This window comes from Bos javanicus, chromosome 1 (assembly GCF_032452875.1).
Source record: "Bos javanicus breed banteng chromosome 1, ARS-OSU_banteng_1.0, whole genome shotgun sequence".
NCBI lineage: Eukaryota > Metazoa > Chordata > Mammalia > Artiodactyla > Bovidae > Bos > Bos javanicus.
The window spans coordinates 57,595,990-57,623,635 of record NC_083868.1 but is presented as its reverse complement, the minus strand read 5'-3'; the positions used below and the strand labels follow the sequence as shown (position 1 = coordinate 57,623,635).

The following is a 27,646-nucleotide window of genomic DNA, read 5'->3' as shown; positions in this document are numbered from 1 at the left end:
GTATCAGGGGCTTCCCTGGTGACTCAGTGGTAAAGAATCCACCTGCCAATGCAGGAGACCAAGGTTCAATCTCTGGGACAGATAGAGCTACTGGAGAAGGAAATGGCAACCCACTCCAGTATTCTTGCCTGGAAAATTCCATGGAGAGGAGGAGCCTGGTGGGCTACAGTTCATGGGTCACAAAGAGTCAGACACGGATTAGTGACTAAACAACAGCAACAAATAAATTACTCAATTTCAGAAAGTTTGCTCTAGGCTTTAGAGAAGGAAAACAACTCTCTTTCCTTTGGGTTTGACTTTTTCCACCTCTGCTCCATACTAGAATGCTAAGAGTTTGCAAGAAAAATCAGGACTTAAGTAAAGGAGAGGTTGCCAAGGAGGACCTGGTGTGTTTTGGGTCAAGGCTGGGCCTGTACAAGAGCAGGATTCCCTGCAGCCACACATGGTCTAACTCAGCTCCAAGCTGTTGCTTCCCCATGAGGATTCAGGCACAGAAAGCCTTAGTTATAAACAAGAAACTCTTTCCTTAGTCTCCTCTGCATATGGACCTTGAAAACCTCTGGCAGGACATGGCTGGCCAAGGATTTGGGATTCTGGGTCTACAACCAATGGCCACTCTGCTTCCCCTAGGAATTAGGTGCACTCCTGGATAGAAGTTTGATCCTAGGACCAGTGACAAAGCTGGAATCAGCTCACTGCAGAACATACTTGTGGTCCAACCAAAGACTACTCAAAAACTATGGAGAGAGCAGATTCAGCGCATTAGTTGTAGGTCATAACTGCTTAGAAGAGTATCTAAAAATAGGAAGGGACCTTGGAAATTACTTAGTCCAACTTCTATACAATACCAATGACAGAATCACTTCTGAATCATCCGGTTGATAGAATCTCTCCTTAACACTTCAGTGATGGAGAGTTTACTACTCCTCTCTATCACTCTTCAGGAGGGCCTTCTCCATTGTTGGAAAGTACCATTTGTTAGAAGAGTCTTCTTATAAGGAGAGAATAAGCATTACGCCATTAACTTGTTCTTTCGAACAGAAAAGAAGTCTACTTTTTCCACATGACCTTCGTTCTTCTCAGATTATGCACTTGATACAGGAACATCCAAGATGATAGGATGTGGTATCTATAAACTTCGTACCTTACGAAGGTATGAAGAGAATTATTCTCTTATTATTAAAACAGTAGCACCCACAAAGTACAGGTGTTCCTTGGCATCTGCAGGGGATTTGTTCCAGGGCCCACTGAGGATACCAAAAGCTGAGGATGCTCAAGTCCCACAGACTGCCCTTCATTTCTTCAGTTATGTATCTGAGGATTCAACCAGTGATCATATAGTACCATAAATCTGCATGTCAGTGGACCCATGAAGGTTAACCGTGTTGAGAGTCAACTATACTCCAGTGCATCCACATCAGAACTTCACATTTTATTTAGTTCCAGCTCCTTCCTTCTAATTTGTAAGTTAGCACAAGTAAACCTTACTTTAGGCAAGCAATGCTTTCCTGAAAAGGAGGGTGAAAAAAAGTAACTGTGAATGAGAAAACCAATCTCTATGAATTAGTGGAATCTGCTATTTAATATATTCTGTAGGCAATACCTTCACAAATAATATTGTTGGAATTTTATCTGTCTCATAAGTATGTTTTGTATGCTATATTTCTTCAAAGTGAGGTCTTCCTAGAACTGATTTTCTTTGCCAACTTTAAAGTGAACTGCCATAATAAGGTAATCTTCCTGCTCACAGTACTCTGATGGAAAACCTATGACTAAAGTAAGAATTTTGTTATTCTCAGAAATCAAGATCTCCTGGAAGAGAAAGTTTTAAAAGTTTTGAAATTAAAAATACTCTGTATTCCACCTCATATGACAAAGTGGCAACACAAGGTAAGGGTTTAATAATTATTTTATTTATAAATTTCCACCAACTCTTGCCATTCATATTCTTCTGGCTATCACAGATGGATTAATAGCATCATCTTATATTTATCTACATGAAAATTAGGGGGAAAAAAGACATACCAACTGTATGAAAATGATACCTTAAAGCTCATATTTACAGTATAGTACTCTGTAAACACACAAGCCTATTAGCTAAAGTCAGCTCTTGTCCTATCGCCATCCAGCTGTACAGTCTTGGGCAAATCATTTGTTTCCTCATTTTTAAATTACCTATCACCTGACTCTTCTAACTCATAGACGCAATTGGATGCATGCAAAAATACCTCTAAAAATACCATGCAGTTTAAGTGTGAAATAAGTTACTATAAAGTGCTTTATTTATGACTAGCCTTCCTCTTTTTAGAGTAACACCATTCATAGTTCAGTAAAAGTCATTTGTTTGCAAAGTGACTCTTTTAAAAGGAAGTCTTCGGCACTAGTCTTACCAACAGTCTGGCAGGATCTGAAGCCAGTGGCTTAACCTTTAGGAACAGAATATGCTATAAATACATATAATAATCATAACTTCTATTTAATAACTAATAAAAGTAGCTTATTAGTTCTCTGAAATAGAATAATCCAAAAGTGACATGCTCAAACTGTGGAGAAAAAACCCATCACAGCTGGCTTAACTGATGTAAAATACAAGTGATAACTGAGGACTGGAAACCAACTTTCACCTAAATTGAAGCTTTTTTGTATAGAAAAACATCAAAGGATAATCACTAAAACTAAAATTCCCTGAAAATTCCTAAAAATTAAAATTCTGAGATTTTTGTTGAAAATTTTGTTTCTTTGGCAAAATATTTAGCAGACTACATTATTCTCAAATCAATGTTGTGGCCTTCAAGCAAATTTTTTAGAAAGAGTCACATTGCTTTTTAATTACAAAATGACTATCTCCATGACCTCAAAATTCAAAGGACAACCTAAGTGATATTTTAATGATAAAAAAGGGAAGACTATGGCATGCAGAGCAGAACCACACAATTATGAAAATCTAGCAAACTGATCTCTATTTGTATACTTACAGGGTAAAGCTAACATGATTATCACAAGTTTATTTTGGAATGGAGGAGGAGGAAAATAATTTGCAAATGTATCTTGACTTACTAAGTGTTTGGGTGTGTGCTCAGTCCCGTCTAACTCTTTGAGACCCCATGAACTATAGCCTACCTGGCTCCTCTGTCCAAAGAATTGTCTAGGCAAGAGTACTGGAGCAGGTTGCCATTTCCTACTCCTGGGGATCTTCTCAGCCCTGGGATCGAACCTGCATCTCCTGTAATGGATTCTTTATCACTGTGTCACCTGGTAAGCCCACAATGTACTAAGTACCATGTCATTAATGCAGTCTCCATACTATTACTCTTATGTCAGTTCCTTAGAACTTTTTAGCCTTTAGGTCCTCTAAGCTTTGGTTGGAATTATTTTGGGAATGGTTAGATATATGCAAAGAGTTTTATGCTTTAGAAATGTTCTTGGTTTATCAAAGTGAAAAGATAATTATCACACATAGTGAAAATGTTTGTGATAGCTGCCAACTATTTGGGTACCACTTAGAAAGTATCTTCATCTGATTCAATATCACTCTTGGGTTTGGTAAGTCTTTCCAGTTCTTCTCCATCCTAAAAGGAAACATGAAATCAGTAATTAATTAGGACAAAACTAGAAATGCTCCATTTTTAATGATTACTAATGAGAACCCTTACTAACAAATCATGGATCTTATTTAATTAAACTATAATCTGGCTAAATGAAATGAAATACTTATTCTTGGAAAGTTAATTTTAGACATATAATGAGATCATAAAAATTGGAATGCACTTATAAGTATTTGAATCTCAAAGTTAACAAGAGCAAAGTAAAGCGCGCCCTCTGCTGGTCCTGAAGGGAAATGACTAAAGGTTGCAAAAATAGGTATAAACTAGGTGTTACCTAAATTCATTTTCTTTTACCTAAAAAAGTAGGGCAAACGGTGTTATTAGACTTTTGGAAAAGAATACAGAATTTATAAATCTATACTCTGACTGAGATCAGAGCAGGCTTATAGTTTTTCCATCTTAAGAATCTGTCGTATCATCACTTCAGAGGCATTAATGAGGGAAGTTCTACCATGAACTCTAATAAACAATAAGCTAACTTTCTCAGAGTAAAATGTTCATTGTATGTATGAACTATTACATGAAGTATGTTCATTGTGTGAACTATCTTTTGTGTTCATGAGAACTGTAAATTTAAACCTAGATAGAGGACTCTATTTTATGTTTTATTTAAACATACATCTAACTCCTAACTTGAGCCTCCAAAAGATCACTGCTGCTGCTAAGTCACTTCAGTCGTGTCAGACTCTGTGCGACCCCACAGATGGCAGCCCATCAGGCTCCCCGTCCCTGGGATTCTCCAGGCAAGAACACTGGAATGGGTTGCCATTTCTTTCTCCAATGCATGAAAGTGAAAAGTGAAAGTGAAGTCGCTCAGTCGTGTCCGACTCTTTGAGACCCCATGGACTGCAGCCCACCAGGCTCCTCCATCCATGGGATTTTCCAGGCAAGAGTACTGGAGTGGGGTGCCATTGCAGACCTTCCTAAAACGATTATAAGCACTTAGAAGAATATTCAGAATAACTGCATGTGTACTTTTCTAGAAAACAGTTTTGGTCAACCTGCAGAGATTCTTTTGGGGACCAGCTTCTTAGTGAGATAAACAAGGCATGTCCTTCAGCAACCCTCTGGTTTATGAGTAACTACCAAGAAACAGAAAGAGCTAGGCTTTCAATTTAGTGATACATTTAACAAGACTTACTAATGTTGAAGATCAACTTTTCTTATCAAAGTTTTTTTCCTCAACTATGGTGGAGTGAGAAGAGTAATGAATGGATGAGTCAGACCTCATGGGTTTGTTACAAGCTCTTTCACTTAATATCTGTCACCCAGTAAGCCTCTTAGAGTCTGTTTCTTCATTGTAAAGCTATGGAGACTAGACAAGATAACCTATGAAGCATCTCTGGCTCTATGACTCTATAATATTCTATGATACAGCTAATGGATAAGGCCCTTGACACTCTGATTTATAATTTTTTTCAACCCCTGACAGTACTATCATGAGCCCTTACACACAAGGAGTCCAGCAAATGTTGAATGATTTTTTAAACTCACAGAGATCAAATATATCCTGTGATAAAACAGCCCTAATCTATTTCTTTTCTCGTATAACCACGCTTTGAATTTGGGGAGCAGCAGCATCCTCACAAACTTACCCCACTGGAGCGCTCCCAAAGAGTGCCACTTAGATCTCGAATCCTTTCTTTCCTAGGTACGTTTTCCACACCTTGAGGATTGCTGGCATTGTAAATAAGTATTGAGAGAAGAACTGATGGGGCTTCTAAGAAAAACTCCAGGGAGGGCCTGAAGTCAAAGACCAAGACAGACACCGTTGTGATGACGACAGTGGTGACCTGTGCCATCAAGACATGGAACATGTTATCCAGGAACTTCAGAATAAAGGCCACCGAGAGGCCCTGGAATGCAGTTACAAAAATAAGGGCTACTGAAAATGCATTGTGGCCATAAAAAATCCCACAATTCTTAATCTGATCACGGTTACCGCTCTGAAGGCCCAGGGTCAGTCCATTAAAAAGAACACCAAAGAAATAGAGTTTGCTGTTCTGTACGAAAATGCTTTCGGTGAGTTGGTTCCTTTCCTTCAGTATCTTTTCATTATAGATATTGGCCATTGAAGAAATAAAACACTGGACTATAATAAGAACATGGCCCAAGCCAAGACGGATGTGACTGAAAACTCTGGCCGTCGTGTTCCACTGAGCTTCAGAAAATGTCCACTCCTTTGCTGTGCAATTGTCTTTCCTGGGACACTCACTTCTGAAGAGAAGACAGGAATTGGATGGGCTGAAGAGGGCGTCATGATGAAATCCATGTCCTGCCAGGCTATGCTGTGAGGTCTCCGTCCCAGAAGTGAGGGCCACAATAGACAAAAACAGAATCAGGAGGGAAGCCCACTGTATCCCGTTTAGATGCCTCCTGTTCAAAGATGAGAAAGGAGATTTTTAATTACTCATTTTCTCCCCTCCCACATCAACTGTTTCTATTGAACACTTAATTACTTGAGTACTTGGTTGCCTGAACCACATCATTTTTGCTAGCATTCTCTACAATTCAAGTTCAAAGGAAACCTGTTGGGTGAGTGTGCTTCTTGAACTTGTTATTTTTATTCACTTTTTAGAGTAATTGTCCCTTAAGGCCATCCAGTCATTTCTCCTAGCTGTTGTTTAGTCACTCAGTCATGTCTGACTCTTTTGCAACCTCCCCTAGGCTCCTCTGTCCATGGAATCTTCCAGGCAAGATTACTGGAGTGAATTGCCATTTCCTCCTTCAGGGGATCTTCACATTGTAAATTTCCTTCGAACTTTATGTTTAACCAAGTCTCCTCTCTACCTTGAGAGCTGATCTTAGTTGTTTGGTACAATCACTTTTTATCTGGGAATAAAGTACATTAAAGCAGGAATTCTTAATCAAGTTTCCATGAATTGGAAGAAAATGTGATGAACTTTTCTGTGAATTCTTACAGTGTGTGCCAAAGGTTCTATAACACATAGGTGAATTTCTGGCCTTCCCCACCCTCTCCAGGAGACCCTTCAAAGCTCTGTCAAATTTTCAAAAGTATTCATGATCCAGAAATGATTTAAGGAGGAAGCTAGCTCCCTGATCCATAGCCTCATCATAAGGCATTACCCCCCAAACTACTGTTGGATAAGACAAGTTAAAATATATATATATTTTTTAGTGTTTCAGTTGACAAAGTATTTATTTACTTGGTCCAAAAACACATTTTGAGAAAAAGAGGATGTAATGATTATTATTCCATTTTCTAAATTCAGTTTAACGGACACTTAATGAGTATCAACTATGTGCCAGGCATTCTGCAAAGACAAAAAAGACTTGGTCTCCATTCTCTAAGAATTTATACTTTAATAGGGAGAGTCATACCTAAATGATGACAATATAACGTGTGACATGTGATACACAGAACAACTAGGTTACACTGAGGAAGGAACATTTGAGTCTGTAAATAGAATCAGGTATCACTTTGAAGAGGAGATGACACTTAAGCTGAAAGATGAAAAATAAACTGAAGTTTCTCATGTGAAAAGAGAGTTGGTGATATATCCAGGCAGAGGCAAGAGTCTATGCAAAGGCTAAAAGAATGTACGTTGACTAAGGAAAGAGGAGGATGGCAGTCAGGTGGGAACAGCCAAGGACGCTTCTGGAGGTGACAACACCTTCAAGTTTGAAGATCAGTCAGTCAGATGAAGAAGAGGGATACCAAGAATAGAGCAACATAAACAAAGGCAGATGTGTAAAGCAACAGGTGAGAACTAGAAGAATTCTGCAGCATTTGTTGAGCATCTACCATGGGTCAGGCAGTTTGTTCTAGGGCAGGAAATGGTTCTCAGAGGTTAACTGACCTCCCTAAGGTCATGTATTCATGAGAGCAAGGAAGCAGTCCGAGTTATGGTTTTCTTAAGTCCTCCTCCTGGACCAATGCAATTCTTATGTATCAATACAATTCTGAGTACCCAGTATGACTATATGAGAATACGTGTTTGATCTTACCAATGCTTCCATAGAGTTTCATGCTGTGAAACTGCTAACTACACAGTCTCAAAAGCAGCACTATCTGATCATATCATATGTCTTCTTGTGCAGACACTTTCAAATAACCAGATCTAGCACTTCGTGACTGGACTAGCATAGTCCTACTTCATGAGGTCAGAAACTGTTAACTAGTCACTTACATTTCTGAAGGTGCAAGTGGCACACCTTCAGTGGTAGAAAGCTAATGTGATGGAAATTGAAGACACAGATGAAGTGCTTAATTTATAAGAATCATCATATAAGCAATTACTACACATCAAGGTAAAAGAGGCAATGATAATACTCTACAGGTCCTTTAGAAGCTATAGATTTTCACTAATATTGACACTGAGAAAAAAGAACCTAAGAAAGTAAAGCCTTATACAAGCTAAATGGTAACTGCTATAAATAATAACTCATTCAGGAATGTTCTGGGGGTTAAAAATTACTAAGGACTAGGCTGAAAATAGATTTTCAGCAAAGAAAATATAACAGTTAAGTTATTCTGTAAAGTGAGCTGAGAATCTGCACTCTTAGAAATGATGACTGATTATGCCCAGAAGAGTCCTCCTCAGTTTAGGGGATGGACTCATGCAGAAGCTGAAGCTCCAATACTTCTGGCCACCTCACCTGAGCAAAAAGCCGACTCACTGGAAAAGACCCTGATGCTGGGAAAGATTGAGGGCAGGAGGAGAAGGGGACAACAGAGGATAAGATGGTTGGATGGCATCATCAACTCAATGGACATGAGTTTGAGCAAACTCGGGAGACAGTGAAGGACAGGGAAGACTGGCGTGATGCAGTCCATGGGGTTGCAGAGTCAGACACAACTTCGAAACAGAACAACAGTAGACACTCAACCGACCTCTCCACTGCTCTGTGAGACATTCAGATTGATGTGTGGAGCTGACCGCTCCTGACTGGAAGGCTGCTTGCTGAACCTGAGGGCCTCTCCTCCCAAGTGAACTTTTTGCTCAAAACAAGTGTCAGTTCCAAAATTTGTTTTTGCCAGGTTAGCTCATTATTCTAATCATATATTTTAATGATTATAGAAACCATAAATTATGTGTGAAAGAAAAGGATTGCTATTTTTATGAAAACTAACTTGAAAGCTTTAGGCAAATCACAAGATTTAAAAAAAAACTGCCTTTGAATTAGGTGCAGGTGAGTTTTAAGATTGGGGAATGAATAATAAAGAATCTACTATAAAAATATTTTTAAGGCTTGTTCTACTTTAAAGAAATTGGAACTGGAAACCATGGATGATGTATAATGAAGGTAGGTTCAAGCAAGAAAGAAGCCAAAGAACTCCCATCAGCAAATCCCAGATACACATAAAGGAAAGGCCTTAGCTCTTCATCAAAGGAATGATGAATGAAAACTCACACATCTTAAGTTAAATTTTCTAAAGTGTGTATATATACGTACATACATATACACAAAATACATATATACACCATATTTGGTGGTAAACCAAGGCAGAGCAAGAAAATATTTAAGTGGAAAAATAACTTTTTTCAATAAACCATACATCATACCTTTCTAATTAGCACAGAGGATGACCAGGGACATATTTATCATGAGAACTTATAAAAAATATTTATCATGGGAATGAATGGTTTTGGGGAAATGCTTATATTACTGAGTGGCACTTTTGTGTTTCCTGCTACTTCTGAAAGTAAAGTTTACCACGCTTCCAAGATACCTATGAAAGTTTCAAAATATGTTTTTTAATAATTTTTTTCCCTGCCCATTGAAGAAATCAGAAAAACTCATACACATTCTTTAGGTAAAAGAAAGTGCTGTTCCTGGTTCTGTTCCCAAATCTTGATGTTCAGGTTGAAATATTATTCCCTAAAGCCTAGCAAACAAGAGTATACAACTCTGCCAAGCCTTAAGGGCAAACCAATGGGGCTCTGAGGCATGCTCATCATATTTCCACTTGAATCATTAATTATACTTCAAAGAGGGAATCTATGCATTCATATGGGATTTAGAATAAGACATTTGGATAGTGGTAGTTTTCTTTTTCTCACTTTCAAATTCTTACAAGTATATTCCTGCATTAGTCATCGGACTTATTTTTTTTCTACCTGTATAGCCTTATACTCTTTACCTGTATGGGAAAGGTATTTGATGGCTTTGCCAGAGTCAAGTATAAGACAAGATCTTCAATATTCTAAATGAGTTATTTATGGCAAACAAATTAAGAGCTTGGGATAAAACTCAAACTATTTTTAGGTCAAAATTTTATTGCAAAAGACCATCAAAGAGTCACAAAAATCAAGTTACATAGGGGAAATCAAGCAATATACATTACCACCAATAAAAAGATCAAAACAGAACAAAATTGATTTTAAAATGTATTAACAGGTAATACTTAAAAGGTATTTCCATAAAATACATTATTAGGTTTATTATCATATTTTAGCTCTACTATTTCAAGTAACTTCAGGGCTGATTTGTGAATTACTCAAACTAAGATTCACTCTGGGAACTAAATTAAAGCTCCTGGAAATAATAAAAATGGAGTGATTTATTGTTTCTTTACCAAGTAACTTCTAAGTATTCAAAACAAAGAGATATTCACAAACTTAGAGGATGAACTTGCAGTTGCAGAGGGAAAGGATGGAGTGAACGGATACTAGGGAGTTTGGGATGGACATGTACACACTGCCATATTTAAAATGGATAACCAACAAGGACCTACTGTATAGCCTGGATGGGAGAGATGTTTGGGGAAGAATGGATACACATACTATATATGGCTGAGTCCCTTCGCTGTTCACCTGAAACTATTATAACACTGTTAATCGGCTATACCCCAAAACAAAATATAAAGCTTAAAAAAAAACAGAGATACTAACAACAAAGTTAACAAATGCCTAAGAATCAATATTACTGCTTTGAATATTAAAAGGTAAAATACATGAAAAAAAAGTTTGAACAATAGTTCATAATGTTGTTTGCCCCTCTGCCGCCAGCCTATTCACCTAGACTCCCTCCTCTGCAGCCAAGGGGAGCTGCCCAAAGGCTGCAAAATGCTTAGTGGCTCCGGGCTCCAGGCAGGCCCAGTCTAACTGCACCTACCATTAGTGGTCCTTACGGGATTAAGTTAAAATAGGGCGGAGAGGCCCTGTGGAGGCCCTAGGGTTTTCTGGTCACTGCCTGATGGAGAGCCTCCCCACATAGCTGCCCACATGGCAGTCAGGGCACCCTGGGCAGGGCTTTTCCAAGTGGCCCTCACCTCAGCCTATGGCCCTGCTCATGCTCTGGAGTCACTAAAAAAAACAACCAACCAACTCTGGACACAGCTAGAGCTACTGGCCAATCTCAAGCCAGGCAATAACATACTTTTAACCTTCTCTTTGGGAAAATCAGTTTTAAATTAATGTAATTTTTGCATAATACTTATGCATTACATAGTAACACCATGCATACACATAAACTATCATTTCATAGGAAGAAAACGTTTTTTTAACTTAAAGGTAAAAAAAAAAAAACCTCAAACAAAACAAAACAAAAAAATGCATGTTTTTGAAACCATTGCTCCCCTAATAGTGAACCTTTTTGTGTGTCAGTGCCAATAGTTTTTCCTTTATGGAAATGAATCTCAATTTTATCACAGGACTCAATATAAAAATATAATTGCTTACATATATCTCCTTAGAAGCCAACTTTTATCCTACTAAGTGATATTCACGCTGATTTTAAAAACCATAAAATGTTTTTGGATTAGCATTCTTTACTTATTAGTTGGACTGAATTATTCTCACAATTCATAAATGAAGAAAGTAATCAAAAAGCAAATTTCAGTTACTCTAACATTTAAATTGGTTGAAATGCTATGTTCATTTTTTTCCCCATATCTTACATCAACCACTAAACTGAATGCTTCCTCAAGGTAAAAGAAAATCTTTCAAGAATATCATATAATTTCTAAACTGAATGCATCAAGGGATTCCACAAATAACTGCTGAGTGCCTATGTACCAAGCCTTTCACCCTTCTGTGCACATCAATTATGAAAACACTCTGTCACAATACACTGAGAAAGAAATTAAAAACAGAAAGTAAATGTAAAATTAAAACAATCACAACAAATATAACAAAAAGTTATTTTATTTTCCATCATCACCACCATCATTAAACAACAAATTAAACCGGAGTTAAGTACCCAGATCCTGTATCACTTTAGGACATTCTGGCCTTTTCTTTGCAGCAGAGACTATTTAAATGTGATGCAAATCCTCTGCCAGTTACAGCTTAAATAATATACTTATCTCAAGGACTTTAATAAAGACAATTTGTCACTTTTTATCATCTCCAAACTCCAAATAACAAATACATTAATTTTAGGAACTTCTTGGTTCCCTATTAATGTACAGAGATTCTGTTAAAAAAAAAAAAAGAAAAAGCTAATGAATTCTTTGTTGAAAATCCGGCACTAAAAATTAAAATAATTAAAATCCAGTCATTTGTCTCTTTTTTTGAGATGCTAAGGAAAAACATTTCAAACAGTGAATTGCAACTGCTTTCCAGATGGGTTAGACAACCTGCCCAATACACAAAGCCAATTAGCAATAAAATCCCGGCCTTGGGATTCAGAGGGTATATCATCTGAAACAAGGCGGTGCCACTTTAAAGTATGATATATGCTTTCACAACAAGTTACTTACTTCAGTACTATCCTGAATAGGAGAGCTGTTGTTATAATGCTAAAATTTGAGAAGATAACAGCCATGGCCTAGAAAGAAAGAAAGAGAAGATAGAGTTACAATCCAAACAAAGCACTGACCTCAGAAATCTCCCAGCTTGGTGCAAGTTCACCTGACAAAAAAAGCTTTTTGGTCAAAACCCAGAGGGGTTATTAGGGCAACTACTTCACTAGAGGATTAAATTCTATTTTTATTGCTGGTTGAATTTATGCAGATATGATCAAATCATTGTACAGGCTTTGAAAATGTGCTGAAGTTCAGCAAATGCCTGAGTAATAATCTGTAAGAGCAGATCTGGAAATACTTATAAACTGTAAAGGTTTAAGTCCAGAAATAATAGTTACCATGACTATAAAGCATACTTTTTCAAGCTCTCAAAGAGATTTATATAGTCTTTTAACGCTGATTCTGTGGGTAGAGAGAAAAGGCAAGTACTGTTAGGCTCATTTATACATTAGGAAGACAGAGGTATAGGTTTTTAAGCATTTTTAATGTTCTAGAATGAAATCAATTTACTTGGTTGAACTACAGTGATTCAATATCAGTGATTCATTACCAAACTCATACTTGACAGTCCTTTGGATTTATTCCCATTGTTCTGAACAATGGAAAAAATTAGAAAGGTGCTAGCCAGATTTTTATAAAGGTTTGTTTCTCTGAATTTAGTAAAATTGCACATATGAGAATATTAATCTGAATATATGTACATTTTGGCCCAGAAAGTATGAAATTTATCACTATCCTCATAACTGGATCTGACAATGTTAATTATTTTTAAAAACAAGTCCTACTGCCTTCTTCCTGTCACTTTACATTGATTAAACCCTAAAGAGTTTCCACAATCTATACAACCAGTAAACATGACTAATATACAGCTGAATCAGAGAAATGAGTAAATCCAATAAAAACCAGCAAAAACTCCAAGAATACAACATTGCTCTTTTTCCACTCCACTTTTATGGGAACCATTAAGGTTTTCTCTGTAGATGAATGCTTGCAAACTCCTGGTTAGGAGACAAGTAAGAGGAGATGAGAAAAGTATGTGGCTGGTAAGGGGGAAAGTGGTGGCTCTGATCAGTCACAGTAACAGCAGTGCAAAGGTCCACAATGAAACAGCCCGCTGGCCTGGGGCCCTGTATCTACTCTGTCCAGGTAGTAGTACAGAATAAACAAAATATCAGAGCTCTTTGCCCCCAAACTGCCATGCATCTCTAATTCTTTCCCACTAGGCTTGGGCACAGCAATACACAGAATATGAATGCCAAGGGATTTATTTTGTAGTATCTGTGGTTGTAAGCGATGAGGAAGGAAGAGCAAAGCAATAAGTTGTAACAACAGGAAGCTGCAATCTTGCTTCAGTACTGGGGATTTAGCAAAGCGGTATAAATTCAGAGCTAGTCTGTTAGATACCAACAAAACACAACAAACATATACTTGTTGAATGTGAAAAATTATGTCGTTGGGTACAGGAATTCTCAGATCTGAAAAACAAAAGTGAAAGAATTTAGAAGAGGACACAGTTTAGATGCAATGAACTTACTAATAAAATGGACCACAGGTAAAGGAACCTCAGGTGCTCTGGGGTTCTGGCCCAGGTCCTTGCCTTTGGGCTAGTATGGTAACATTATTCTATTTTTATCAAGCAGTTTGGTTTTGCCTGGTTCTAATCTTCTAAACTGTGCAAAAGAATCAAACTCCTGTTCTCTACCTCAGTGCCTTCTTGCACCCTCCTTTTCACCCCACTCTCAGACTGATTTGGCTATACCTAAAGAGGCTTCAAACACAGGATTAGTGTCAACAGAAATCCTACTTATAATCAAAATGAATGAATTTGCTCTTTAAAACACATTTTGTTAAATGCAGCAACAGAAACTTTCATTTTATAAAATAAAATTATAGAGAGGAAAAAAATACATGTGATTCCAAATGAATAATAAGTAAAAGCAGAAGTATGTGTTAATCACTCAGTCGTGTCTAACTGTTTGAGACCCCATGGACTGTAGCCCGTCAGGCTCCTCTATCTATGAAATTCTCCAGGCAAAGAATACTGGAATGGGTTGCCACTTTCTGCTCCAAAAGCAAAAGACCAAAGTTTAATTCTGATTACTAGTGGCTCTCTAAATTGGCACAGGGAATGCCAGGAGAGATAAGAAGCATTTCTAGTATTATCAGTCATGGACAGCATTTAGATTGGGAGGATAGAATCTCTACCCTTGAACAACTTGTTGGTTAAATGACAGGACTAACACAAAAAGAAAATCATACCAATAGAATACATATAAACCACATAAAACAAGTATAAGAGCGGTACACTGAGAATATAATTTTCTGAGTTGAACAACAGAATCAGCCTGGAGGTCCTGGGTATTGAGATTAGCATTAGAGGTGCATGACCACAGGATGGCTCAGAAACTAGGCAGATAGGTTAAGATTACATAGAGATGGCTCTAGATCCAGGGATCAGGAAGCAGCTCCTTCAGATCAGTCAGCACAGTGTAATACAGTTATCTTTCACAGTGGGAGAGTCTGGCAAGTAGATTGGCTGTGCTCAGATGATTCTGGTAAAACCTTAGGAAGGCCAGTGAGGCAATGAGAAACTAACAAAGGTAAGGAAAACAATTAAAAAAGAGAAAAAGGTTAGTTCTGGGATTCATTTCTCTTGTCTTTTCAGTGTTATTTTCTTTGTCTTTATTTACTTACAGGCTGAAGATAGGAAAGGACATAGAAGACAATCAAATTATCCAGGAAATAAAGAAAGGCAGGAATGGACCACTTCATGAAATTAAAGAATTCCTTCCAGGAACCACATCTCAACTTTCTATTTTGATGATCTTCTGGAGAAAGAAATACAGCAATAAATATATAACCTTGATAAGAATGCACATACTTTTAGAGAAAGTAACTTATATCAACTCCTGACAACAATTCTTTAAAAGAGGCTTAACAAATTTGTTTTCATAAGTGACTATTAGTCTTGAGAAATCAAGGACAACACAGGATTTCATTACTGTCTTTCTTCATCCCACCACTGTGTCCATCACTGGTATCAGCAACACCTTAGGAATTACGATTTTCTTAATTTCTGCTAACCTGAGATAGATGTATCACTGAAGAATGCAACTCAGGATACCTTTACAGTTTCTCTTACTACTCTGAGCATAAAGCCAAAAGAGATCAACAAGTTCAAATTTTTAAGTGGAAAGAAAAATCAATCACTTGTGCTGGAATTTTTTTACCCTGCCGGGCTGTGTGAGGGGAGGAGGGGGAGGGAATCACAAAAGGGAGATATTAACTAAAACTTAAATAGACGGGAGTAGATAAAATTGACTTTTACTCATCCTAGTATGAGTTATTATCCTATCTCTAAGATTCCAAAAACTTAGGAAGGTACTGTAACAGAGAATGTAAAATAAAACAGAAAGATAGAAGTCAATTTAAATTTAAGCCCTAGTAAATGACACATACATTTTATGAGATAAGAAATGTATTCTACCAACTAGAAACGTCGCACAGACTGAAACTTTAGAAAATGAAAAGACATCTTTCAGGGCAAGCCTTTGGCAGTCTAAAGTTCTCTGTTAACCTGATGTGGGAAGGCAGACCAAAGTAGTAGAGAGGTAAGGTTCAATAACTGGAGAATTAATAGCCACAAAAAGCTACTTACTTTAGATGTGAGGAAGGATTAGTACCCTTATTTGATAGCTAATGAAACTGGAACTCAGAAAAGTAAAATAATCTGCCCCAGAATATAGTTTCTCTAACTTCCAAGTGGTATGCCGCCTCCCCTAAAGGAAATGAGGATGGCTGTCCAGTATGCTACATATCAAGTTAGACAGCAGCGATTTAGATGATTCTGAACTTGGATACAAACTAACTCCCTATGGGACACCCCACAGGAACAAGTCAAGAGGCAGAGCAGTGGACAGGACGCTAGGACAGTTGGGGCTCTGCCCCCTCCTACCCAGCACCACCTCACACTTTCTGTTTGAGCCTGTTCCTTACCTGCCAAACATGGGTAATCATACTTCTATTTGTATCTTAGCATCCTCATATATACAATTAATGGGCTAGGCTAACTGACATAAAATGTTCCTTTCAGTTCTAACATTTTTTGATTCTCTGATTTTTAACCAGTTATATAGTACCATGTCAAGACTCACCTTTCTTTAAAACCCAGAATGACACGAGCGCACAGAAAACCAGCTTTACCAGTTCTGAGCACACATTCACAGTAGTTGGAAGATAATCATATTTGTTCTCTGAAACGAAACAGAAATATTTTTTAACTATAAATTTTGGTCTATATAATGTTTGTTGTTGTTTAGCTGCCCAGTTGTGTCTGATCCTTTTGTGATTCCATGGACTATAGCCTGCCAGGCTCCTCTATCCATGGGATTTCCCAGGCAAGAATACTGGAGTGGGTTGCCATTTCCTTCTCCAGGGGAATCTTCCAGGGATTGAACCTGCATCTCCTGTATTGGCAGGCAGATTCTTTACCACTGAGCCACCAGGGAAACCCATATAATGCTTACATATACTAATGGTTAATAATTTAGAGTTGTTTCTAAACTTAATAGTTAGATTTTAATACTGGTTACATTAAATTTCATCCAGTTGGCTTTGTTCTTTCCAATGTTTGAGTCAATGCACCTAATGTGTTAGTTAGTCCTACCCCAGTATTTTATTATCTTTGAAATTGAGAACTACATCTCTAATGTTTTCATTCAAGTTGTTGAAAAATGTGCTGAGGGGGCTAGGGCTACCAGCAAAGAAAGCTTTGTGGTATGGTGTTAGAGACCACCTTCTAAATGGACTATTACTTAACAATCAGGGCCTGACTCATCAACCAGCTATCAACTTACGTAGTTGAATTATTACCCAGCTCATGGTTCCTCTTATGTGTCTTATGTGCCTTGCTTAAACCAGCATACATTCTGTGATATTCCCTAACTCAGAGGTTTCCTATCTGTTTCATATCACGGTCCACATGGAAAACATTATTTGTTAGGCACTTTGGGACAAACAGATGTTGAGGTAACAAGAAGAAAGCAGCCTGAGGCAAGAGGCAACTGGCCCAGGGCTCTGGAGTGGACAAACACGCTCTCAGACACATCCAAACCCACTGACACATTAGGAAGAGATGTCCCAACTTACAAGTCAATCTAATTAGGAAATGAGATTTGGTTAGTACATATTGACTTAGCTGTTACTTCTTTTTTCCAAATGCTTACAAACAACTTGTTCGATAATTTTACCAAGGACAAACATAAATTTTATCCAGTACTATTTTGAGGCATGCATTTTAAAAAAAATATTTGCTTTGTTTCCCTTGGTTGTCATATGAAAAAACCAAACTGGCCAAGTAGAAAGGAAAAAAGCCAACTCAACATTCTTTCTCCCCAGAACATCCTTTCTTCCTCTTTTCTGTGGTTTTCCCTGACCTTCTCAACCCATGCATAATCAATCCTTTATTCTTCTCCAATCCTGTAGCACTACTGTAAGCAGATAAAGTTGGGGGTCCCTGGAGAAAGAGAACAGGCATGGCTCTCTTGACATGAGATGCCATTTTTAGCTTAAGTCATCTGTGACCTAAACTTGGCCACAATGCTTATCTCTGAACAGGTCTCAGTAATTAAGAATCTTATGGAAACAAAAGAATGTAGGAATAAACTGTTATCAGTCAAGATATCAGTTCATAAGATATTTGACCATATCAGTTATAAAGATATCAGTAAAGATATCAGTTCATAAGATATTCGACCATATCGGTTATAAAGACTCCCAGTTCAGTTTCAATGGTAAAGATGACACTGCAGTGTTCAACCACCAGATCAACCAGAAGCTAAGGGATGGCGATGTTGATCTCTTCTGCCCCTCACAACTTCAGTCAGCTACAGTTTGGATTCTGTCAATAACCCAAGCCCCTTCATAAAATGCAGCTTAACTTAAAACTTCCTCAATTTTGCTGTTTGGGGAGACACTGCTTTGGGAAAGCTCTCAGGTGTTCTCCTTACTTGCTACAAGTAATAAATCCTTTCTTCTCCTGACCTTTGGCCTGGTTGTATCTTTTGGTTCAACACCTATCAAGAGATGAACCCAGTTTTCGGGTAACTACCTATAAATCTTTTAACAGTGCTTGTAACACTGTATTATGTTTATTTTTTATGTTGTATGTCTTACCCTTAAAATGTAAGCTTCTAATAAGACAGGGACCATGTTAGTCATCTTCCTATGCCTGGCAGTTAAGTGTTCTGTACTACAGGAACTTACTTAACTGCCTCTTAAACTTCGTCCATCATTAAAAGCTTAGCTAAGAACATCTTTCCCTCCCTTTCTGAGTTCAAAGCTAGCCTGAAATCACATTCTATTATCCTCCAACAATACTTGCATTATTCTCTGGCATGATATACATGAGCATACATGCACACACAAAAATAGAGGGCCTCAGACCACAACTTTCAAACTCTTGTCACCGCTCTTCAACTCATTCTTGTGTTTTGTTTTTTTCCTTGCATTTCTCTCATGGCTGATTCCAAATCATGCCATGGTATCATTCCACTCACCTTCTGCCCACACTCACAATCTTGTCTACACCACACTCATCCTTACTGGTTTCTCTTCAGTCCCAGAGAGGACAGCAATGGCCTCACTATTCATCCATTCTCCCCATTAAAACCTTCCCTTCTCTTCAGGAGCTTTGTTACAGTAAGTATTTCCTCTGGCTTCAGTGTATCTTTTTTGTCTTTCTATTAATTGCCGCCTTCTCCTCTCCTCCAAATATGCTCAAGATTACCAACTCAAAAAAAACCCTCCATTATACCCACTTTCCACTCAGAGCTTGTCCCCAAACAGTCTGGTTTCTGATCCCACCTCAGTACTCCAACTATCTAGTCCCTGAGCCTTCTAATTAGTAATTCCAAAGGGCAGGTTTTAATCCTTATCTCATCCTGATATTGCAATTCTCCCTCTGGTCTTCAAACTCCCTTCTACAAGTCATGTGCATTTAGTTCTCTCATCTTTCTAATTCCTTCTTAAGGTCCTTCTGAGTATTCACATGCCTGTTAACCATTGGCATTCCTCAGATTTCTATCTTTGGCTCTTATTTTCTCATTCTGTGTGCTTACCCTGAATGAGCCCTCTTCTCATCAAGTTTTAAATGTCAATTTAATATTAATGTTTCCAAATCTGTATTCTTGAACATTTAATGCTCACTAAATATATCCACATGAAGAACTATCTTCTATTTATTCACTACACTGGCAGTTCCTTGACATGTGTGAAGTGCTAGACACTGCAGGACACAGCTCCTGGCCTCATGTGAGGTACAAGAGCTAAAATTTTAATCTCTATGAGCTCTGTCCAATCTCCTCTTCCTCCTTGGTCTCCATCTCAATTGGGAGCATCATTAGTCTACTGGGCATCTAAACCAGAAACCTCTGAGTGAGCTATCCAATACTTCCATCTCCTTCAGTCTCCACATTCAGTACACTCTCCAAGTCCTGTCTTTTTTTTTTTGGTCACACCACACCGCTTATAGGATCTTAGTTCCCTCAACCAGGGATTGAACCAGGGCCCTCTGCCAGTGAGAAAGTGGAGTCCTAACCACCAGACTACCAGGGAATTTTCAAGTCCTGTGTTTTCTATGTTTAGAATATTTCTTGAATCTATCCTCTTTTCTCTACTCCTACTTTAAAATCCTTCATTAGTTTTCATCATCTGTGGCTCGAATTTGTAATAACTCCCCAACTGGCTACTTCTCTTTTCCTTTAGTCTTGTCTTCAGCCAGTTATTGTAACAGTCTTTCTCATTTTACCCAGCTGTTTACAGTTCTCCAAGTACTCCCTGTCCCCCAGAATCTACAGCCTAGAGAATAAAGTGTCAGATCCTTAGCATGGCCTGTGTGATCAACTATGTGATCATTGCCCTCTCTAGCCAAGCACTCCTTCCTCCCCTCCTCCAAGTCCTTAAAATTTTTTCTCAGTAATTCTGAATGACATGTTCTCACAATCCACCCGGCTTCTTGATACATCTGTCGATTTTTACAGGCTGCTGCTTCTGTTTTGAATACCTTTGCCCACCTTGTCTTCTTGTAGGTCAACTGTCACCTTACCAGGGAAGTGTTCCCTGATCTCTTTGCAGTCCACGTCACGCTCTCTCAGAGAGAATATTATCACCTTCTACTCTAAACTACCTCTGCATCTTTGGTATAGAACTGCAATTATACTGTATTTTCTTGATGCATTTACATGTATTTTCTCTACTAATAAACTGTGAATTCTTAAGAATAAGGTCTACATATTATGCATTTTGAACCTTAATACTAACATTTAGCTCAGTGTGAATTAAGCTGTTAAAATATAAATTTTTACATCAGGAATAATAAAAGATTTCTTGAGTACGTATTTACCAAAACTAATAACCTGTACTGTTCCACTGATAATGTAATTAAAATAGTACCTTACAAATGCCAGGTGACCAAATATATCTCCTATTTCAAAATAAGTTATATATTGCTATAGGCTCAGAAACACTTGCTGACTGAAGCAACAGTCAGATGTTATGATCTGTTCTGCAAAAGTTTTGATCTGTACTTAACTGACAAAAATTTTACTCAGCATCAAAAATTTTTCTTGGTAAGGAATGCAAGAGTAAAGAATCATATTTAAACATGTTTTATCATTTACATGAAGCAGAGGGCTTTTAAAGTCAGTCCTGTCAGACTCTTTGTGACCTCATGGACCGTAGCCCTGGATTGTAGCCCACCGGGTTCCTTTGTCTATGGAATTCTCCAGGCAAGAACACTGGAGTGGGTTGCCATTCTCCTCTCCAGGGACCCTTCGCCACCTAGGGACTGAACTGGGGTCTCCCACCTTGCAGGCAGATTCTTTACCATCTGCGCCACCAGATGGTGGCCAACTTTTAAGAGTATTATTCCCATTTTATATACAAGGAAACTAAAAACAAGAAAATGTGCAGTTAGATGGAAGTGCTCCATACATATTCCAAATCTTAACTTACCTTCATTAGCTGAATATTTTACCAGTAGGATGCGACTTGAGCTTAAAGTAATGAATATGGCCCCCAGCAGGAATGTATACATTGCTGAGGAGGCGCTTAACATGGGATGACCACAATTGCTTTCCATTCCACTGTTTTTTAATTCCCTTAAAAAGAATAATAAGTTCAATCAGCAACCATGCTGGCAGATTAAGCATAACACAAGTACCACTTATTTGTGAAGAACAGAAAAGGAATTTTTTTAGATGTCTAGCTATGGCTATACCTAAACCAAAAGTTGAGGAGTACAAGAGAAACCAGGGGAAAGGAAATCAAAGAGTCAATTTTAAAATCTCTGATCGGAGGGGGGAACTCCTTAGACAGTAAAGACAAGAGCCAGGTTAGAAGTGCTGTCCTCTAACCTGGACACTTTAGAAGGACACTTTAGGACTGCAGAATTCTGCAGAAAAACAATGCTTTAACTTTCATTCTTATGAGCAACTTTGCTCTAGAAGATAATTTCAGATTTGTATTTTTCTCCTCAGTAGCGTCTTTCCATAGGATGAAAAAGCGCTTGCTGGGTAAGATTTCGTTGCCATAAAGACCAAATGAAAATATCCGAAACACTACTGTTAATTTATACTGAATTACTGTTGAAAGTAGAAGACACCTTAAATATCAATGACTCTAAGGCCTTCTTTGGATATATTAAGGCTACTAAACTCTAGGCCGGATAATTAACTTGCCCAAACCAACCTAGTATAAAGACAGCGCACAGGACCTGGGAAACTGATGGGAGACGCGTTGAAAAATGCCAACACCCACAACCCTAGCGGGCCTAAGCCTACAGAGGCCAAAGAGATATCTCCCTTCCTCGGTAAGGACAGGTTTCTCTCCAACATCTAGGAACGCCTTCTTGTCACACATGCGCAAGAGGGATCTGGTCTGCTGCGCCTTCCCGTCAAACGCACGCGCACTTCTTTGCCCCGGGCGCGGGGGGCGCGGTTACCTCGGTCCCTTCGAAGAGCTTCTAGTGGAAGAACGCACATCCTAGAGCTGAGACAATAACTGTCTCGCTCGGCAACAGCAGCAGCAGCGGCAGCTTTTAGGGTCCATAGGCGAGGGAGCTATGAGAGGAAAAGAAAGGCGAATAGGCCTCTGGACAAGACCCTCCTATTCCGGAACAAAAAGCACAATAACGATCCGATGGGGAATGACCGGACCTGCCGCCCATTGCGCAGGCGCGCTCAGTGTTCCGCTTCCGGAGGGAGGGGAGAAGCGACCCGATCCCGCCCCAGCGCGGCCTTTCTCGCGTCACGTGTCGGGAAGAGTCCTGTGTCACGTGAGGCCCAGGTGGCGGCGGAGCTACGGCGAGAGAGTGAGAGGAAGAAGGGGAAGCCGGAAGGGGCGCGAGTGAAGCTTGGTGGAGAAGACAGCTCCCCAGAGGGCGAGGGGTGCGCGTGCGCTCGCTTCTGCCCGCTAACTCGGCCCCGTCGCCCTCCCTCGCGGCCAGGTGATAGCTGGGCCGGGCCTGTGGCGCGCTGCCTGGGGCGAGAGGAGCGCGCGCCCTGCCCTCGCGCGCCGCGCTGGCCGCCCCTCCCCCTCGTCCCGTCCGTCCCGTCGCGACCCGTCCCCTCGGGTGCCGCCGGCCGGGTGCTGAGGCGAATCGGCCGCAGCGGGGACATTTTCTGACTCTCGTTCCCTGCCCCGGCTGCCCTTTCCACTCCTTCGCGGGGCCGGCCGCCCCTCCGGCCCCAGGATGCAGAATGTGATTAACACGGTGAAGGGAAAGGCACTGGAAGTGGCTGAGTACCTGACCCCGGTCCTCAAGGTAAGCCGGCCGTGCGAGGGCCTGGCAGGCACACGCTTGGCTCTGCAGGGACCGAGGACCTGGCGCCGGGGTGTCACTGTGGTGTCCGGCGGGTAGTGGTGTAGCCAGCTGGTGAGGGTGGTACGCGGGAAAGGGGCAGCCCCCTACCGCGGTCTTATTCTGTTCTCGGAGCAATGCTCCGTGAGTCTGTACTCTTGTCTACTCCCGTCGGAACTCAGCTCCTCGAGGTACCTTGGGTTGGAAGGTGGTCCGCAGCTAGGTGGGTTTGAGAACGTTAAATCTTAACATCGGAAATCTTTTGAACTTTTAAAAGAAGGATTATTTGCTTATCTTAAATCAGTGTTTGATACTAAAATGACATGTCACTTTTTTCCTTTCAAATTTCATAGTAAGTCTCATAATTAGGAGTTTGAAATAGTTGTGAATGAGGTCGCAGCCTTGTTAGATTTCAAAAGAACAAGGTGAAATTTGCAACATTTTTTTTCACTACCATTGATCCCAGTTTACAGGCAAAGGCACCCTTTTTCAGGTTTTGAAATAGCTGCAACTAGTTCATCTTGGACTTGAGCAACCTGACCATTCTAAATACATAATTTTATTTTACATTGGCAATAACAGCATTTTAAAAGTAATAATTGTGACATATTATCTATTAAACCGGTGGCTGATTTCTTATTTTCAAAGATGAATTTCTCGAAGTGCATTCGAGTTTTTCTTTTATAACTCTTTCAGGGTAATTTTTTTGTTATTGTAACTGTATTTTTCCTTTCTAAAAAGCGAGCAATGATGAAAAATAAATGAATAAGAATTTCTTGCTTAAGTGTTTTTTTCTGTAAGTTTTAAATTAAGATTTTACATTTCTTAGTGTGGGGATGAAATACCCTTGGAAATGGTTCCTCTTTATTCAGGAAGTTACTCTGGTATTTTAAAATTTTACTTTACTGCCTTTTCAGGACAATGGGAAATGTTAATCCTGTGTTTTTAAATACTTATTTCTAAGAATTGTTTAAAATTATACCTTTTTGGGCCAAGTTTAAAAAAAATTTATAAATGAGAACTCCAACACTTGATATGCCTATATATTTGTTTAGTGTGAAACCCATCCTAATTAAGATTATTCAGTCTATTGAAATTGAAAATGATTTTGACATTTAAATTAAGTGATTCTTATGCATATTATGCCATCTCTTCAGAAACATGTCTGTCTAGGCATACAGTATTTAAATAATACATGCTTATTAAAACTTTTTAGTTTCAGGGAGAGAGGAGCAAGAGTAAAAGACCTCTTAAACATGAAACTGCTATTGTATTGACCAGTTGTATTTTACTGAACTTACAACAAAAGATTATGTTTTTAGGAAGCGTTCTACTTGTTCACCAAACTGAAAAAATGTCTTAGCTTCTTAGTATGTAGTTTTAGTAATAAGGAAAAAAGAATTAATGACCCTCTTCTTGTTCTTCCCTGTGCAAACTTCCCTGTTTACAAAACTAATTCTTGTATTGATAGTTTCCTACTAGACATGGGAAGGCAAGGAGAAAAAACTAAATTCCTGGGAAAGATAGAATGATTTCTTCTTAGGAAGTAAAAGTTAAGAAAAATCGTGGTTTGAAAGGCATATGTATAGTGAAAGCCAAAGTCTCTACAGGGATCTTCAAGCCTATACTTGTTTTGTGGGTGGTGTTTAGTCGCAGAGTTGGTTCTGAAGGTTTTGTGACCCCATGGCCTGTAGCCTACCAGGCTCTTCTGTCTGTGGGATTTCTCAGGCAAGAATACTGGAGTGGGTTGCCATTTTCTACTACAGGCAATCTTGCTGACCTAGGGGTTGAACTGGAGTCTCCTGCATTGGCAGGCAGATTCTTTTAACACTGAGCTGCCAGGGAAGCCCATACTGGTTTGATAAAGGGTCCTATCTCACTCCTGCTCACTTTTGCTTAAAAACCAGTCTAACCTCTATATTATCTATCAAGAGCTCTCAAAAAAAAAAAAAAAAAAAAGAACTCTCTTGCCTTGGGTTTTGCATTTGCTCTGAAATGCTCTTCAACATTTGGCTGTTTCTTTTTCTTAAGGTCTCTACTGTCTAGTCACCCAGCAGTGAAGTCTTTGTTCCCTCACCATCCTATTTGAAATAACCATCTCTCTCTTTCCACCTCCACTAGTATCCTGTCTGCCTTATTTTTCTTCCTGGTATTGATCACCATTTGGCTTTTCTCCCTGCACTAGAGTTTAAACTTCTTATGAAGACAAGGATGCATTTGGTCTATTTTATTCACTGTATGTCCCTATTACACAAATAGTACCTAGTATATATTATTTGATATTTTTTGAATCAGTAATGTTCATAAATGGATCTTTGTTTTTGTAGATTTCTACCATAAAATCTTATGTAAAACTTTAGAAAAATTTGATAAGTAACATCCTTGCTTTAGGGAGAGTATAATGTATACTATATTGATGGAGATGAAAATAATGGAAAAGTATTAGATGGTTTAGGACTAGATTTGGTTTCTAATATTACTCAATTTCAGTGAGACATTGGCTGAATTGTAAGATGTCTAAACACCTTAAGATATTTTTACTTGTAAAATAATGATATTTGGTCATTTTACAAAATTATTTTGAGATTTAGTGTTTGTATAAACCTTTGAATGTTTTTCCAAAGAGCTTTGCTCTAATGTAGCATTGATCACACTGTATTTTAATTATTTTCATGTCTGTTTCCTCTGCTACATAATCCTGAGGTCAGGTACCAGTGACAGATTCTTTTTTTGTCATTCCATTACCTAGATGGGTGCCAGGCAAATAGTTGCCCACAAATGTTTGTTCAATTGAAAGTGAGACAGTGTAATACTGTTATTCTTTTTACTCTCTTTAGGAATCAAAGTTTAAGGAAACAGGAGTTATCACCCCAGAAGAGGTGAGTATTGAAGATATTATAAAGCTGTTATATTCTACAGTTACAGAAAACTGGGTGACTTTTTTGCTTTATAAGAAAACATCTTGAAATTTAATCTTGATTTGAGTAAAATTAGATCCTGTTGACTGTATTAGCAATCTTGTAAGGATTTCTACTTCCCATAAAAGAAAGTGTAACTTCCCTCCCAGTTTGTCATTTCTCATACTTTTCTATAGTTCCTCTTTATTTAAAAATGAGGGTGGGAGAAGAAATGGAAAAGACTCCTGTAGTCATTTATCCTTCAATCATATTTATATTATATTGAGCTGTGCATTGGACTCTGTTATTTGTTGTGTCTTGATTCTTTCTACCCCAAACATGAGTATTCACGGCTTTCCATTTGAAAACTTTGGCTTGATTCTTGGATATTAAGTTTTCTATCAGTATTCAGCTTACATATTTTATTGCTACATACTTAACACTGATTTTTTTCACCATTCTTTCACTTTTTCTACTAGCCAAACAGTAGTATCTGCTTAATACTGAAACTCATGGCTCTTTTATAGACCAATTGTGTTTTATTGACCTTTTAACATAAAATTATGTTTTGAGGAATCATTTTGCATGTTCATGAAGCCTATATAATAAAAGTTTTCTTTTTCTTTAGATAATTTATTTTGTTGTCTTCAGAGAAATAAATTCTGGTCTAAAAATCCTTTTGGACTCCAGTTTTATGAGTAGTTACAGTTACATCACATTTATTTTTTATTGTTGATGAATGGCAAATAATTTAAGCTTCACCTTTAGCTCTCATTAAAAGTACCAGTCATTGGCAATGGAAGTTAACTCACTGTTTTGAAAGAAACATTTTGAAATGAGCTATGTTACATGATCATGTTGTAAATTTCAAGACCTGAAGTCAAAGAATTAACTGATTTTTCAGTTTTCAGTTGTGATGCAATCTCTTCAGTCCCAAATCCTTTTAAGTTCAAAGAATAGTGTGCTGAACCGACAGTTACATCTAAAATTGTCTTTATTTTTAGTGAAAACACATGGTGGTACTGACAAAACCTGGAAGGCCTGCCTTTTGGACCCATTTTATCCCTCCTATTCTGACTTGGACAAATCAAGCTATCTAGGCACAGGCCTCATGTTTCCTCATTTCAAGATGAGGAGTTTTGTCTTGACATTCTCTAAAGGACCTGTCTGCCTTAGATATCATAAGTTTAATACCTTGAATGCCAAGTAAAACTGAGTTTTGAGCTTAAGGATAGTATTGATGTTCTTGCCAGGTATAATTTAGACATGAGTCTTAAAACTCGGTATCTGAAATAAAGAGCAGAGATGATTGTATGCTGTTTTTCTTATTTTTGGCTTTATCTCCTCTATGTGAAAGTGACATTGATGAATGGATAGCTGGAGTTAGAGATGCAAGCCTGTGGTTATTGAATAGGATTAAGCCGTTTTAAAACAGCTACTAATCCTACATTGCACTTAACTGTATCATGAAGTGAGGTATAAATTTTCCCCTTTTTAAAAAAATGCGCAGCAAAAACTAGCTCAGTTGGGTACCAACCACATAATCCCGGATTGAGAATAGAGCACAATTATA

The 27,646-nt window shown here is 38.5% G+C and overlaps 2 protein-coding genes across 8 annotated transcripts in view; one reads left to right on the top strand and one right to left on the bottom strand.

Annotated features, from left to right (window-relative positions):
- Window positions 1-1,891: 1,891 nt before the first annotated feature.
- SLC35A5 (solute carrier family 35 member A5) lies at window positions 1,892-22,407 on the bottom strand. 7 transcript variants are annotated; one of them, XM_061393162.1, is made up of 7 exons: window positions 22,319-22,407; window positions 21,331-21,476; window positions 16,473-16,571; window positions 15,013-15,146; window positions 12,274-12,341; window positions 5,201-5,981; window positions 1,892-3,569 (listed from the first exon to the last, which is right to left on the bottom strand). In XM_061393162.1, exons 2-7 carry the CDS (start codon window positions 21,455-21,457, stop codon window positions 3,501-3,503), a joined length of 1,278 nt encoding a protein of 425 aa, XP_061249146.1. In that variant the 5' UTR covers window positions 21,458-21,476; window positions 22,319-22,407; the 3' UTR covers window positions 1,892-3,500. The 7 variants fall into 7 exon arrangements, with proteins under 7 accessions (XP_061249146.1, XP_061249223.1, XP_061249619.1 ...); XM_061393239.1 differs by having other exon boundaries at window positions 15,013-15,143; XM_061393635.1 differs by having other exon boundaries at window positions 5,821-5,981; window positions 15,013-15,143.
- Window positions 22,408-22,616: 209 nt separating this feature from the next.
- The window catches only part of ATG3 (autophagy related 3), a 34,649-nt gene continuing 29,619 nt past the window's right edge, over window positions 22,617-27,646 (top strand). The window contains exons 1-2 of the mRNA XM_061393767.1: window positions 22,617-23,140; window positions 26,014-26,055. Of these exons, the coding sequence (XP_061249751.1) occupies window positions 23,069-23,140; window positions 26,014-26,055 (114 nt within the window). The 5' untranslated portion in view covers window positions 22,617-23,068. The remainder of the gene's footprint in view (window positions 23,141-26,013; window positions 26,056-27,646) is intronic.

What these genes read in the sequence shown, in the direction of transcription:
- SLC35A5 (XM_061393162.1), bottom strand. Translation starts at nt 21,457, where the DNA reads ATGGAAAGCAATTGTGGTCATCCCATGTTAAGCGCCTCCTCAGCAATG. An exon ending in TCCTTTCCTATCTTCAGCCT is followed by an intron (nt 12,342 to 15,012) that starts GTAAGTAAATAA and finishes CTTTCTTTCTAG; the next exon opens with GCCATGGCTGTTATCTTCTC. An exon ending in CTATTCAGGATAGTACTGAA is followed by an intron (nt 5,982 to 12,273) that starts GTAAGTAACTTG and finishes ATCTTTGAACAG; the next exon opens with GAGGCATCTAAACGGGATAC.